At 44.5% G+C, this 13,728-nt stretch overlaps 1 protein-coding gene across 5 annotated transcripts in view; it reads left to right on the top strand.

Annotated features, from left to right (window-relative positions):
* The window catches only part of LOC148345906 (syntaxin-binding protein 5-like), a 46,803-nt gene extending 34,201 nt beyond the window's left edge, over positions 1 to 12,602 (top strand). Inside the window, exons 20-28 of one of the 5 annotated variants that reach the window (XM_088325691.1) lie at positions 1,102 to 1,164; positions 2,619 to 2,672; positions 5,029 to 5,079; positions 7,236 to 7,475; positions 8,008 to 8,380; positions 10,594 to 10,759; positions 11,656 to 11,767; positions 11,844 to 12,064; positions 12,404 to 12,602. In XM_088325691.1, coding sequence (XP_088181817.1) covers positions 1,102 to 1,164; positions 2,619 to 2,672; positions 5,029 to 5,079; positions 7,236 to 7,475; positions 8,008 to 8,380; positions 10,594 to 10,759; positions 11,656 to 11,767; positions 11,844 to 12,064; positions 12,404 to 12,445 — 1,322 coding nt within the window. In that variant the 3' untranslated portion in view covers positions 12,446 to 12,602. Of the gene's footprint in view, positions 1 to 1,101; positions 1,165 to 2,618; positions 2,673 to 5,028; positions 5,080 to 7,193; positions 7,476 to 8,007; positions 8,381 to 10,593; positions 10,760 to 11,655; positions 11,768 to 11,843; positions 12,065 to 12,403 lie in introns of all 5 variants that reach the window. The other 4 variants (XM_088325690.1, XM_088325692.1, XM_088325694.1 and 1 more) reach the window with 4 other exon arrangements.
* The last annotated feature ends 1,126 nt before the right edge of the window (positions 12,603 to 13,728 follow it).

The raw sequence follows: 13,728 nt of genomic DNA, 5'->3' as shown, positions 1-13,728 counted from the left end.
GGAAATTCACACTTCCAGCAGTATCCTTTTAATGAAAAATAAAATAATAAAAGATTTAGAATACAAAAATAGCCAATATAATGTGTTGATATAGCGTATTTAAATAGTGCTACGGAAAATACACATTGTCATAAAAATAGGATGATATGCAAATGTGGGAGTGGGGTTTCATGTGGGCTTTTACTCCCCTGGGTGGAGTTCAAGAGCCTCATGGCATGAGGAAGAAATCATCTCCTCAGTCTATTCGTGGAACTCTATAATACTGTTATGCACCAGTTTGATCTCCAGTGGTCCCTGGTTTTCGGCAGGGTTGCATTCCAAAAGGACCTGTGATCATCAAATACCTGCAAAGTAGAAACATGCCGTAAAATTGGCACTATAGAGTGCACCTGATTATAGGCCGCACCCAGTACATTTTTTAAAGGAAAAAAAAACAAAACGTTTTGTACATACATAAGCCGCACGTGCCCAGATTGAAACGTGAGATATTTACAGAGAAAGACGGTACACGGAAATAGTTTTAATATTTGACGGTACCTTAACCCCTTAACGTTCCAACTTGGACTTTTGTTCAAAAAATAGTAGGTGTCTGTACCCTGTCACCCGTCACTGAAATCGGTCATGCCACATATAGTTGGAAAGTGTGAGATATGAGGACAATTTCAAATTATACTCAGATTCTCCTGATTCCACGTTTTTCTCCGGCTACGACCCATTTTTGACCTCCACCCCGTGTATGGGCTTGCTTCCCTTGTCCAGCGGGCACCGGATCGCTGGCGCTTGTTTTTCCTCTTTATCTCAATAAACTTGTGAGTAAATATTACGCATCTGGGTCCTCCTGTTCTGGTCTTGACAGTAACGAAATAACGACTTTATTGATGCCTAACGTAGCAGAGTAAAAGTACTCCGAGAAACATCGCCCTCAGTCTGAAATGAAATGTAGTTGTATCGTTTTTACACTGGGTGAGAGACAATGAGAGAACGCAGAACACGATGCAGCACAAAAATCCGCGAAGCAGCAAAAGAGCAAAAAATTAGACGGCGATAAAGCAAAAGATCGGATCGCATACATAAATCGTATTTGATTTTTTTTTTCCCCAGGGCTGTGCGACATCAACGAGGGTTCGGCCACGTCCGAGGACCGCTGCAAGTCTCCCACTTCAGGTAGCGCCCCCTTCAGTCTGAACATTTCAACACAGAGGCTCGCAATACTCATTCTTTTCTAGCGCAGTGCTTCTCGATGACTTTCTGTCTTGAGCCCCTTCGGAAGAGGAAATCCTCTCATAATAATAACGTTTGATGCACCAAAATATTTAGTTATTAATTATTTTATGTGCTTGGCAGGGGACATTCAATATTTATTCAAATCTTCACAGATCGACAAAAGAAAATGTGTAAAATACAAAAACAAATTTGAGTTTTTTTCACAGATTTAAAGTCAAACATCATCACAAAGTCCCTGAAAATGCACAGCAATAAAATCAAAATTAAATATATTAACTCTTAATTGCTATAAATAAATGATCAAATACAGAACAATCTACTATTTACAATTCTACCGACCAATTCAGACACGGATCCTTTAAAAATGAATGAATGAAAACTTTATTCGAACGTTCAAATAAAAAACAGAACAAACTCAACAACAAAACAATGTGACATAATATGTTTGAAAAGGGGTAGTCAGAAGCAGATGCTTATATTCCCTACCCCTTTATCTTTCCTATTAAATACACCAATGATATAACAACAATTGTAATAATATTAATAATAACAGTTATGATATAACAATAGCAACAATAACAACAAGGTTAACTATAGTTGTAAATGCAGTATTTCCAATCCCTAGTATCACTCATACCCCATTTTCTTCATCTCTGTATTCCGCCAGTAATGTTTTTTTTGTATTTAAATTTGAATAGTGTGAATAGTTGGACATTGTTTGATCTGGTCTTGTAAATTGTTCCAAAGTTTGACTCCGTACACAGACACACACATACTTTTCCTGGTGGTTCTCACCTTTGGGATTATGTGACAGCCCCTTAAATGATAATTTCCTTCTTTCCAAATGAATGATTTTTAGATGTTCTTGTTGACCTTAAATAGCAGTTGTGCCGTGAAAAAATTGACTCAATCATCTAATTTTATTAGTTTGGACTGCAGGAATAAAATATGAGTATGATCTCGATATCCTACCCTGTGTATGGTTCTAATTGCACGTTTTTGGAGGATTAAAAGGATAAAGACACACAAAACCTATAAAAGATCGGGAGTCGATTGAAGGGTTGAATGCACTATGCTTCGGAGCAATCCATATCATTCAAATGAGTCCAAATTTGGCTCATTTTTCTGCTTTTTACGCACACTTTACTTTCTCTCGTTTTTGTTCTCCGTATCAAACTTGATTATTAGCCAACACCTTTCCGACTTTGTTATATCGTTAAGGTCAACGACAAAAAATGTTCTTTTGATCGGTGCTGCATTTCTTCCATTGAAGGTAGTGGAAAAGTTGAATAATTGGCCTTGAAAGTCTTTGAAAAGCGCTTGAATTTGGCCTTGAAAAAGACGTAGGAACCCTGTTGCTAACTTCTGGCTTGCTTGACTCGTTCCTGCTGAAGTGTTGATGTCAAACAGCAACCTGCAGCACTTCTACAACGGCGCCGGTCGAGGAGGTAAGATCGGACGCCAAATTTTGCGGGGGGAAAAAAGCATGTAGGCCTGACAACGGTGGGCCGTTTGTCCCCCCACCGAATGAAGCAAAACCCCTCACTCCCGACGACGCCTCCTGGATGTTCTCTTGTCTCTGTCCTCCATGTGGCCCAATCGGAAATCCGTGAGCTTAGAAGAGAGCTAGCTGGAGTTTGGGATGGCCTCTGTTACCCCTGTGACATTGTTGTCTCCTTCTAGACCAAATTAGAGATACTCCGTCTTTTCTGCATTCGAGAAAGTCTTTGGTCAGATATTTTTCACATATAAGGCGCATGGAATTAGAACTACAGTAAGCGCTACCTTATTCATTTATTGAGAGACATTTGTCTCTAATGCAGGACACAAGGGTACTGAAGACAAGGGATGCGATCAAACCCCATAAAGGGGGCATTTATTTAAAAGCAACAACAAAAACTTTATTGGAGAGAACTGCTGAGGGGGAGATCTTGAGAGGGAAACTAGAGAGGGGGTCATTGGGTGATGGGGAGATTTGGCAGTATCTTTAAAAGAGATAGCTCGAGTGGACAATTTTGGGAAAACTAAAGAAGGGGTTTGGAGTGGGTGAACTTGGAGCTAGGAGGTCATTGAAGGAGGAGAAGCTTGTCGTTTTGGCGGGAAAAAGTTTTCAGGAATCAAATCGACTCAGTAATGTGAGGTGGGAGCCTGGTAGAGGTGGTCTAACTGGAAACACCTGTGGAAAGGAAAATTCAGGGTGCCTTAGAAATAGGGTAATGCTGCCATGTTTGAAGAAGAAGAGGGACTGCAGGTGCCAAACCATGACACCGTTGCGCTTTTCATATTTTTAAGGTATCAATGATCGGTCAGTCGACGCGAAACCATGTATGCAGAAGGCGTCGAACCCCGGTCACGCCGGTGAGAGCACCGTAACCTAACTACTAGACCATCAGGGTCACAGATGACATTCGATTTTATCATATTTTGACAGTGCCGGAAACGAAGGTTAGAGGATAGAAAAAACAGAAATTTCGTCCGGAAAGATCCACGTAAAGGCACGACGAGGGAAAGAACTCTTGGATGTATCGAACTTTGCATGTATTTATATCTCTCAGGATGAAATGTCCGTTTTTTATTCTCTAGTGAGAGTGGCAGTGGAAGGATACTGAAAAAAAATGTGAATGCCTTTTCATATGTGATCTGTATCACTGCTTGTCTATTGGTTATGTGTCAGCTCTCTCTCTCACCACTGCGTCTTGGGTTTGATTCCTTTTGAATACAACTTTCTCAGCACTGATCCATCATCGCAAATACCGTATTGCATACCCTAAAACCGTGTCCAAATAGCGGTGCGTTTTCAATTGGATCCAGCGGATTTTGCAGCATATACTTTTGAATTTCTGGCCAATTTGGGGATTTGAGGTGCTCTATTTTTTCACGACAAGCCAAACAAATGAGATGAGGTCGCAGCGCGGAAGCAGAGGCTAACCCGCAGCCTAGGAACCAAGCTAAGCCTTAGCATCGCATGTTACCTGAATGTAGCACGAGTGTCCGTTGCCTGCGTCTACCGAACTCCGTCCTCTGTGTCCAATTTGTCTCCTTGTTGAATTTATTCGTGTTTTATAACAGAATATATCGGAATTGAAGTCCGATCAGCTCTTTTTGGTGCTGTTTTTCCTCCTGTAGAGACGTTCAATTCTTTTTTTAAATGGAAATTTTGGGGATAGTGTAGGTGTTAGCACAGGTGCTTGAAACCCTTGGAAATGCTTGCATTTAAAGGTCGTGTTTTCAAGGTTTGAAAAGTGCTCCTATTTTCTGCTCGAAATTGTTGCGCCAGTCTGACTTGATGGACCGCACATTCAAATGAGGAAAAATAAAGCCAATTCGCCTAAAAATGACACCGACACGCCTGCTCCTGTAGCGTCACTTGGCCATCGCCTTTTTTTTCTTTCCTCGTGATTAACAGCAGCTGGCATGAGTTTGTAGGGCGTCTTACAAGCATGACGTGGAGTCAGAGTGGCGTCAGTTGATACCAGCTTTTGGACAGATAAAGATCGTAGAAGCGCAAAGATAACAAGACATTTTTTGTTGTTTGGCGCTCGATTTTTCCGTATATCGTGAAAAAAGGGTGTACAAACCCCGATAGAAGCGTCGTATCAAAAAAAGGGGAAAAAAAAAAGGAATGCCTTGTCTTGTGTGTTCCTCGTGTGGTCGGGCGCATGCTCGCTCAGCATGACCGGGCGGAGTCCCTTCCCGTTCTGGGCCCGGCGACGGCACGCCCCCCTCTCCTCCCCCTTGCACTTTTGCATGGCATCTTGGGTAAGCGGGCGTGGTCTTAAAGAGAGATGTTGTTTCTTTTTCCAGCAAAGATGTCGCGGAAATTAAGCTTGCCAACTGAGCTCAAGCCAGATTTGGGTAAGCTTCAACTCGCTAGCCGTCTCCCAAACAAAACCGTGTCCGCCGATTGGGCCCCGAGTGACCCCGCCCACTTGTCGGTCACGCCCCCGCTGGGCTTATTCCCTCCATCTTTTTGCTTTCCGTGCCCGTCGAGTCATCAGAAAAATCGCACTGAAATATAATATGCCACTGTACTAGTATTTGCAAGTAATCGTTATATATTGTTTTCTTTTCTTACTTTCTTTCTTTTCAATGTTTTTCTTTTCTTTTTTCCCCATTTTACTTATCCCTTTTTTCCGTTGTTTTGTTCTGTTTTCCTTCTTTTCTTCCTTCTTTGTTTTTCCACCCTTTTCTATTCTTTTTTCCTTCTTTATTTCGTTTTCCCTTTTTTTCTGTTGACTTTTTTTTTAATTGCTTTTTCCCCGCTTCTTTTTTATTTTTTTCGTCTCTTTTATTTCCTTTTCTATTTACAGTATTTTTTTTCTCTTTTTATTTTCTTAAGGAGAGTGACAGAGATCGCGTACCTGTCAATTTATACGTGTTCCCTGCATTTGATATGTTTTTGACCCTCTCAAACTGCGTACGTCATACAATACATTTTTGTTCGAGAATTCTCTTCTAAAAAGACTGATCTGTTCTGGAGCGTTCTCTAGTGGTAGACTCTGGTACTGCTTGTGAACTCAATTTTCCTTTGAATAGCGAGCAAGATTTTTCTTGCAAACTATTTTTTTTGCAGCAGTTGCGTTCCAATAAAGTCCTGCAAAATAGAAACATTTATTCATGAATTAGACATCAAATGTAACAAATAATAATAACTATAGATCTATGATAACAACACAGAACTCAGAATTGCAGCTGAATGAACGGTCTCTGTTGTCATTTTACAAAAGAACAAGAACATTTCAAAGTCAGAAAGCGATATAGAGGGAGGTCGGCTAGCCGCACACTAACCTCGGGCATCCTCGGTTTGGCCAGGTCTCCGTGATGATACAAATTACAAGAACCACGAACAAGTTGTAGTTCCAGGTCATCCGTTTCACGGGTAATGGATCTGGCGTCGGTGAGATACAGGCTCAGCCCGGGTGGCCTAAAAGAGCATAGGCCGGACATGCAGCCTCGCTGTTTCTTTCAGTCCCGACGCCGCCTCAGTCTGTCATCGGACCCGATAACAATCCACGGAGCAACTGTCGCGACTTTCCTCAGAGTCCGATTTAATGGATGAATTCATTTCAAATGTGACGGACCGTTAAAAGCTAGTTGTCCCCATGCTTCTCAGTTTGTTTTGGTGGAACATTGACCCGTGCGCCTACCCTGCTGTTTGACTGACACTATACAGTGGCCTATCACAGTCGCGTACACAAAGCCCTCTGCGACTGTCCCCTGTGATAGCATTTGCTGTGTGCTCAACTCAACTTTATCTATAAAGCCCTTTAAAACAGCCTCAGCTGAAGACAAAGCGCTGTACACAATTAAATCATACTGAACAAAAACAAAAATATTAAATAGACCATGAAATAACGAAAACACTTAAAAAGCAGGGAACATGATGAAAAAATAAAACAGGAACAAAGTTTTATGATGGGTCAAGGACTTTAAATGGGTTTTAAGAAATGAGTGTGCTGTCTGCTGCAGAACACAATGACCGTCGATATCAATGACAATGAAAATCCGCCATTTCTGGAAAGGAATTATTTGACTTAAATTCCGGTGTTTGTATTAAGACATACCACGGTATATGAAAGGATGCAAGAGCTCGCGACTCCTCCGAGTTAAATGCGTCTTTGGGCAAAACACTGAACCGCAAATGCCCTCGATGAGCAAGATAGGCGTCTTGCGTTCCTGACGGTGTGTGAGTGTGCGTGTGAATAGGAAAAGTTTGAAGTACACTGTAGAGCGATCACCTCGGGACCGAGAGGTCGCGGGTTCGATTCCTCCGGGTTAAATGTAGAAGTGTCCTTTGGCAAGACGCCAAGTAGGCATCTTGTATTACAGAGACAGGATCGGCGCATGATTGTGTGTGAAGGGGTGAGTGTGAAGCGCATTGTAAAGCGCTCCGGGAGGTCTCGAAAAGGCGGTCGGTTGAGTTGCGGGCAGTGTTCTTTACCTGTGTGTGGCCTTTTTCTCCCTCACTGTCCTCCTGTCGGTGTGCCCGGGGCGGGGCGCCAACCCGCTAGAGCACCGGGACAACTCCTTTAGCCGTTCTCGCTCCTCCAGCGTCACCAGCATCGACAAGGAGGCCAAAGAAGTCCCCGCCGCCTTCCATTTCTGCCAGACTTTTGCCCGCAAAGGGGACGCCGCCCCCTCGCCCACCCTCTTCCTGGGCACCTCCGCGGGACACGTGCTGGCCCTGGCCGTGGCGCTGCCCCCACCTGGCGAGAGGAGGCAACTGCAGCCCGTCAACATTGCGCCCACAGGTCAGCGCCGTTTTTCCTATTTACGGTCGTAAGTGACCCGAATCGTGTCCATAATGCACCGATTGTGTCAATTCGGCTTCTAAAAAAAGCACTTTCGAATATGTCGCTTGATAGGTGAAATGCACTCTGCCTTGGAGCAATCAATAAAATGAGTCTAAATTTGGCTTATTTTATCTGCTTTTTAAACATACGGTCCTTTTATTGTCTTCCGTGTTTTTTACCCAACACCTATAGAGCCTTTTCTGTCTTTGTAAACGAGTGTGATGTCGCTAAGCTGCGCGTGCATTTTTAAGGCAGACAATGTTTAAAGCACTCCATTGACACAAAACGATCCTAGGTAGCACAAAGTATGTGCTAGCAGCAAGATAGTGACTATTTTAGTCAAAGTCAATAACAACAAAATCTAACCTTTGATCGGCGCTAGATTTCTTCCTTTGAGGGTACTGAAAAAATTGGCTTTGAATGTGCTTGATTTGGAACTATGAAACCCTCCCAAGTGAAATCCTTTTCGAGGCCCGCTGCTCTTTTTCAGGCCCGCTGGTTCGCCTGAAGGGAAGCGTCCTGCGTCTGTCCATCCTGGACTCCTCGGGTTCGGCGCCGGCGCCGCTTTCCGAGCCCTGGTGGGAAGCCAACGCCGCGGCCGAGGGCGAAGAGCGGGAGAAGGTCCGACAGCGCCGCTCGCCGTCGGGCTCTCAGGAGGGCCCCGAGGAGGGCCCCCGGGAGGGCCACTACGCCGTGGCCTGCTCGGAGAAGCAGGCCAAAGTGGTGGCGCTGCCCGGCCACGCCCTCCTCCACAAGCACGACATCACCGAGGCCTCCTTCCTCCTGCGGGCCGACGTGGTCCGCATCAACCGGGGGGCCTGCCTGGCCTGCTTCTGCGCCAACGGGCACATCATGGCCCTCAGGTCCGTCCCGCTTATTCGATCTGAAACCTGCGTGCAAGTAAGGGAAAACCCCAGCGTGAGAGATACGTTGTGAGACGTCGACTTGCAAACTTGGATCAGACGGTCGTAGCGCAAGTTGAGTTGAGTGACCCTTAAGGCCACCAAAGCAGGGTTCTTTAGATTAAACCCGGCGGTTTCCAAAGGGGGTCCACGGACTCCCTGGGGGTAAGAAAGGTCTTTCCAGGGGGCCCGCGACACCATGTCTGACACAGAGTCGCGATAAAGAACAAAAAAAACACGTTTTTCTTCCGTCTCGCTAAGTGGGAGGCGGAGTTTTCATCTTTATTAGATGTGAAGACAAAAAAAACCAAAGCGTCTCGAAGACAAGCACGATGTGAGATTTGCCCTTTCCAGTGAAGAAACACTTTTTGATTTGTCACGAGTCACTAAAATTGAGTACAGTGGAACCTCGGTTCTCGACCATAATCCGTTCCAGAACCCTGTTCGAAAACAGATTTGTTCGATCACCGAAATTATTTTTCCCCATTAAAAAAAATGTAAATCGTTTTAATCCGTTCCAACACCCTGAATGTTTACCGTAAACATGAAGCTAACCCAGGCTCATCGTACGTTCGCGTTATCGTAATCTTCCGTACGAAAGATTACGCGAAAATGAACGTGAAAAAAATAAAAAAATCAGCTCATTTACAAGTCATTTAGCACCGGGGTCTCCACAACTAGTGGTGAGCGGTTCATTGGAAAGGGGGCTGCGTTCCAACACCCTGAATGTTTAACGTAAACATGAAGCTAACCCAGGCTAATCGTACGTTCGCGTTATCGTAATCTTCAGTACGAAAGATGACGCTAACATGAACGTGTAAAGATAAAAAAGAAAAGGATAAAGAAAAGAATTATGCATAGGATTTCTTATGTTTGTGGTGGTCAGCAGAAGGTGCAGGTGGACGGTGGGGAGAGGATCAGACACTCGCACACCTCCTTCATATTTTGCTGTTATTTCTTTCTTAAATGCTATAGTTTTAGGCACTACTTTTCTTTTTTTACCTGTAGCAACTTTGCTGCTTGCACTGACTTTCTTGGGAGGCATCATTAGGGGCTAAAACACTTGGTACACCTATATTAAAAGCGAAAGCAAAACGAAGCACGTCCGCACGCGATAACAGTTGGTCAGGAAAAGAGCCATCTACACACGTACGTCGCTCAGCATGGCACCCTAGCGTACGCACTCACGCATTACCGGCGTTCAAACTCCGATTTTTTGACCGAACAGCGAAGCAAGAATTTCTCTAAATTTTTGGTCGGACTCCCATTTGTTCCAACTGAGAGGCCTTCGAAAACCGAGGTTCCACTGTATTTCAGAATGGATTATTAGTGGCGAAAGTTGATGTTGGGTCAGGGAGCTCACTGCGGGGTCTTGGTCCAGGTTGACTTTGGGGACGACTGGATTAGACCTCTAAGATGTTAGATAGAAGACTTGATCCTCTAGTTTACTGTGACTGTCCTTGCTTCGTGCCTTCCTACCGACTAGCACCATTTTGCAGATCGAGTTTGAACCAGTTAAAACCATTGGGTCACCCATTGACACATTTGTGAAGTTGAGTCACTGCCTATGACCTAAAAGGAGAACGTTTCCGGGCCTGCGGATTTCTTCTTGGCTCTGAGAGTTACAAGTAGACCGGCATTTTCTGAACAAAGGCCCCGAGCAGGAACCTCCTAGGCGGAAATAAAAACAGAAATATAAGAGAGGGCAGGTCCTCAAAAACTTTTGTGCATTAGTAACAAAACGTCAAAATCACATCTTAACCGAGCAAGGAGCCAGTGCACGTCAGCTAAAATTGGGCTAACATGATAGCACTCGGTTCCAGTCAAGCCTCGCTGCGAAACTTTTGATGCTAAACATCGGAGATCAGGGAGCAATACGTTACAGTCATCCAGACCGGAGCTAACAAACTCAAGAATTAAGATGTCAGTGTCTGTATCGTGGAAAAAGCAATTCTAGTCATTTATTTCACACGTAAGTAAAACCACAGATTAGGATCCGATATGACACCTCGATGTTTTTGAGCGAGTCGCTCCTCTTTTAAAGTTCAGAGCAGTGTTTGAGAAACCGCTCGTCCGACAATCCACATCTGTTTTTTTGGGACGAGGCGCGAAATGTCAAAGTCACTTCCGTCCAGCCTGTCCCTTACCAACCGCTATTTCCTTTTTTCTCCCAGCCTGCCGGGCTTGAGACCCCTCCTGGACATCAACTACCTGCCGCTGACGGACATGAGGATAGCCCGGACTTTCTGCTTCAGCGACCTGGGCCAGGCCATGTACATGTGCTCCCCCACCGAAATCCAGAGGATCACCTACAGCCAGGACACTTGCGAGAACCTACAGGTAGTTCCTCACTTTTTCAGGTCGCGACTCGAGCTGACGTACGGCGATCCCTCCTTTACGGTAGTCGACGGAGACCTCGACCCCCTGTGACGAGGGCGTGGTTTCGGCACGGACGCAGGGGACGTGTCCCCACCTCCATGGAGCGATCATTATTTTTGTCGCCACTGATGTGATACGAACACTGCCCTTACCCCGTCATATGTGAAAATCCACAAAATAGCCCCGCCCCAATTTTAGTCAATAGTCGACTGGGGATAATGGATCGCGGCTGCTGCAAAAGTGCTTTTCCTTTTGGGCGAAAAGAAGAGTAAAAAAGAGCTGCTACACGTCACCCAAATTTGCTCTCTCAGCACCCGCTTTCAGCAATAGTCGATCGGGAATAACGGGTCGCCGCAACAATTACGAATTTCATTGTAGGCGAGCCCGAACGGACATTCTATTCTGGACATTTATTACGGGTCCACAGGTCAACTTCCTGCAACTGAAAATGGAAGCTACAATTGAGTCTTGTTTTTAGCCAACACTTGTATGAGGAAAGGTTTGTCTCAAAAACAAATCTATTCACAATTGACCTGAGATAAAAAGATCAAATGTCTTGATAAATGTAAACACAAGATAAAAAATATATCTATATTTGTGCAAAATACATGATATACTTCAGATTTTTTTCTGTTAATGGTACTGGAGTGATTTGAAAAAGATTTTGAAAACCCTTCAAAAGTCATTAAGTTTGGCCGTGTTGTCGACCGGGGATAATGGATCGCGTCTAAAACAACGCAGTTCATTTTAGATGGGCTGAACAGGAAAGAAAATGTGTCATGCATCCAGTAGACAGGTAGCCATACTTGAATTTCTGTTGTTTCTTTTATGAACGCTTTCTTTCGTGACGCTTTCAGGAAATGCTGGGCGAATTCTTTACACCGGTGGAGACCCCCGAAGCCCCCAACCGAGGCTTCTTCAAGGGTCTCTTCGGAGGAGGGGCGCAGTCGCTGGACCGAGAGGAGCTTTGTAAGCGGACCCGCCGCCGCCGTATTTTCCTCGCCGCGTGGCTAACGCTAACTCGCTATCCGGTCCCGCCTCCCAGTCGGCGAAGAAGCGGCGGGCCGGGCGTCCCGGAGCCTGGCCCAGCACATGCCGGGCCCGGGCGGCATGGAGGGCGTGAAGGGGGCGGCCTCGGGCGTGGTGGGCGAGCTGGCCCGCGCCCGCATCGCCCTGGACGAGCGAGGGCAGAAACTGGGCGAGCTGGAGGAGAGGACGGCCGCCATGATGGCCAGCGCCGACTCCTTTTCCAAGCACGCCCACCATGTGAGCCCACGCGCTGACCCTAACCCCGGACCCATTCTGAAAATAGCCCGTCGCTGCCGTCTCCTTTTGAAAAAAAAAGATCAACCTTACTTCTTCCTTCTTCTCTTCCTTCTTTCTGTCTTTCTTTATTTCCTTCTCTTTTTTCCCTCTTTCTCTCTCATTGTCTTTTTTCCTTTTTCTTTATATATTCCTCTCTCTTACTTTGTTATCTGGGTAAAATGGGAAAAAAAACTATATTGATTTTCTAATGTCTTAAATAGCTCTTTTTTAGTATGTGAGTTACGGTAAATCGCCACTGGGGGGCAGCGTTGACCGATGTTTTTTTCTCCCTCCCTCCAGATGATGCTGAAATGCAAGGACAAAAAATGGTACCAGTTCTGATGGGCGTGGTCGCCGTTGACCTGACGACGACCGGCTCCTTTTTTTTTTTCTTCTTCTCCCGTTCGGCTATCCCGCCCAAGCCTTTCTGCGTTTTGGGAGACTTTTGGGACGGGATTCCCTCAGCACAACGTCCCCGACCCCTCTTACCTGTTTGTATGTTTCCCTCATTCTCGCGCCGATGTCAGTATTCCGACAGGACTCCTCGGTTCAAATATACAAAAATGAAAAGATGCCATCGTGTAGATATCAAATGTCGAAACGCCGTACCCCTACGACACTTTAAGCCGGAGGTGGGCAAACTACCGCCACAAAATACAAGGAGACGATATGCAAAAGTACATTAAGTCATACCAATGAATACATGTTTCTGGTGCCAATTTTTTTTTTCCTGTTCTCCCTCTGTGTATCTACAGCTAAAATACAACCCCAGTATTATGACCAAAATACGACAGAAAAAGCACAAAAATCTACTGCAGAAATATTAAGACAGAAATACTACAAAAATACTTTAAAAATCCCACTATGGAAATACTACAAAATACCAACCGCTAGAGCAATACTTTAAAACAAAAATAGTAATGAAAGAAATATGTAAAAAAAATAGTAAAAAAAAAAAAATAGTCCAAAAGATATATGACGACAGCAATACTACAAAAATATTACGACAGAAATATCACGACAAAAATACTACAAAAAGAGATGACAGTGATACTGCGGAAATACCACAGGTCTACTTCAAAAATGATACTATGGAAATGGGACCAAAAGACTACTGCAGAAATACTACACAACTGCTTCAAAAATTTCAAACCATTTGCCAAATCTTTTAGCCCAAATAGTTGCCCACCTCTGCTTTAAAGGGACAGTGTGTAATATTTAGCGCCTCCTATCGGTACAAAAAAACTTTCATCCAGTAAAAAACATGAACTATCATACCAATGTTAATTTTTATAAAAAGAAAACAAATCATTCGTGAAGAAATTTGTATTTCTTTTACACAGTTAGGTCGCCACCGCGTTTGTCCGGCATCCTGGCGCCGCTCGCCCCAGACAACACAGTGCCATCTTGTGGTCAAATATGACACACATTTGAGTGTTTGTTCACATAAGACAACACAGTGCCATCTTGTGGTCAAATATTACACACTGGTGCTTTAAAAAAAGGAACACTATCGCCGGCTCCTCTATGCAGAGAGATTTTCTTCCCCTCGTCTCTTCTTTCCGACACTTTTCTATTTTCTCATCGGCGCCGTTCTATTTACGAGCAAAGGTTTGTTTTCTTTC

The sequence above is a fragment of the Urocampus carinirostris genome, chromosome 20 (assembly GCF_059441175.1).
Source record: "Urocampus carinirostris isolate Australia breed hairy pipefish chromosome 20, RoL_Ucar_1.0, whole genome shotgun sequence".
In the NCBI taxonomy this organism is placed as follows: Eukaryota; Metazoa; Chordata; class Actinopteri; order Syngnathiformes; family Syngnathidae; genus Urocampus; species Urocampus carinirostris.
Note: the sequence above shows the minus strand (reverse complement) of the source record. Positions and strands in the feature narration are given on the sequence as shown.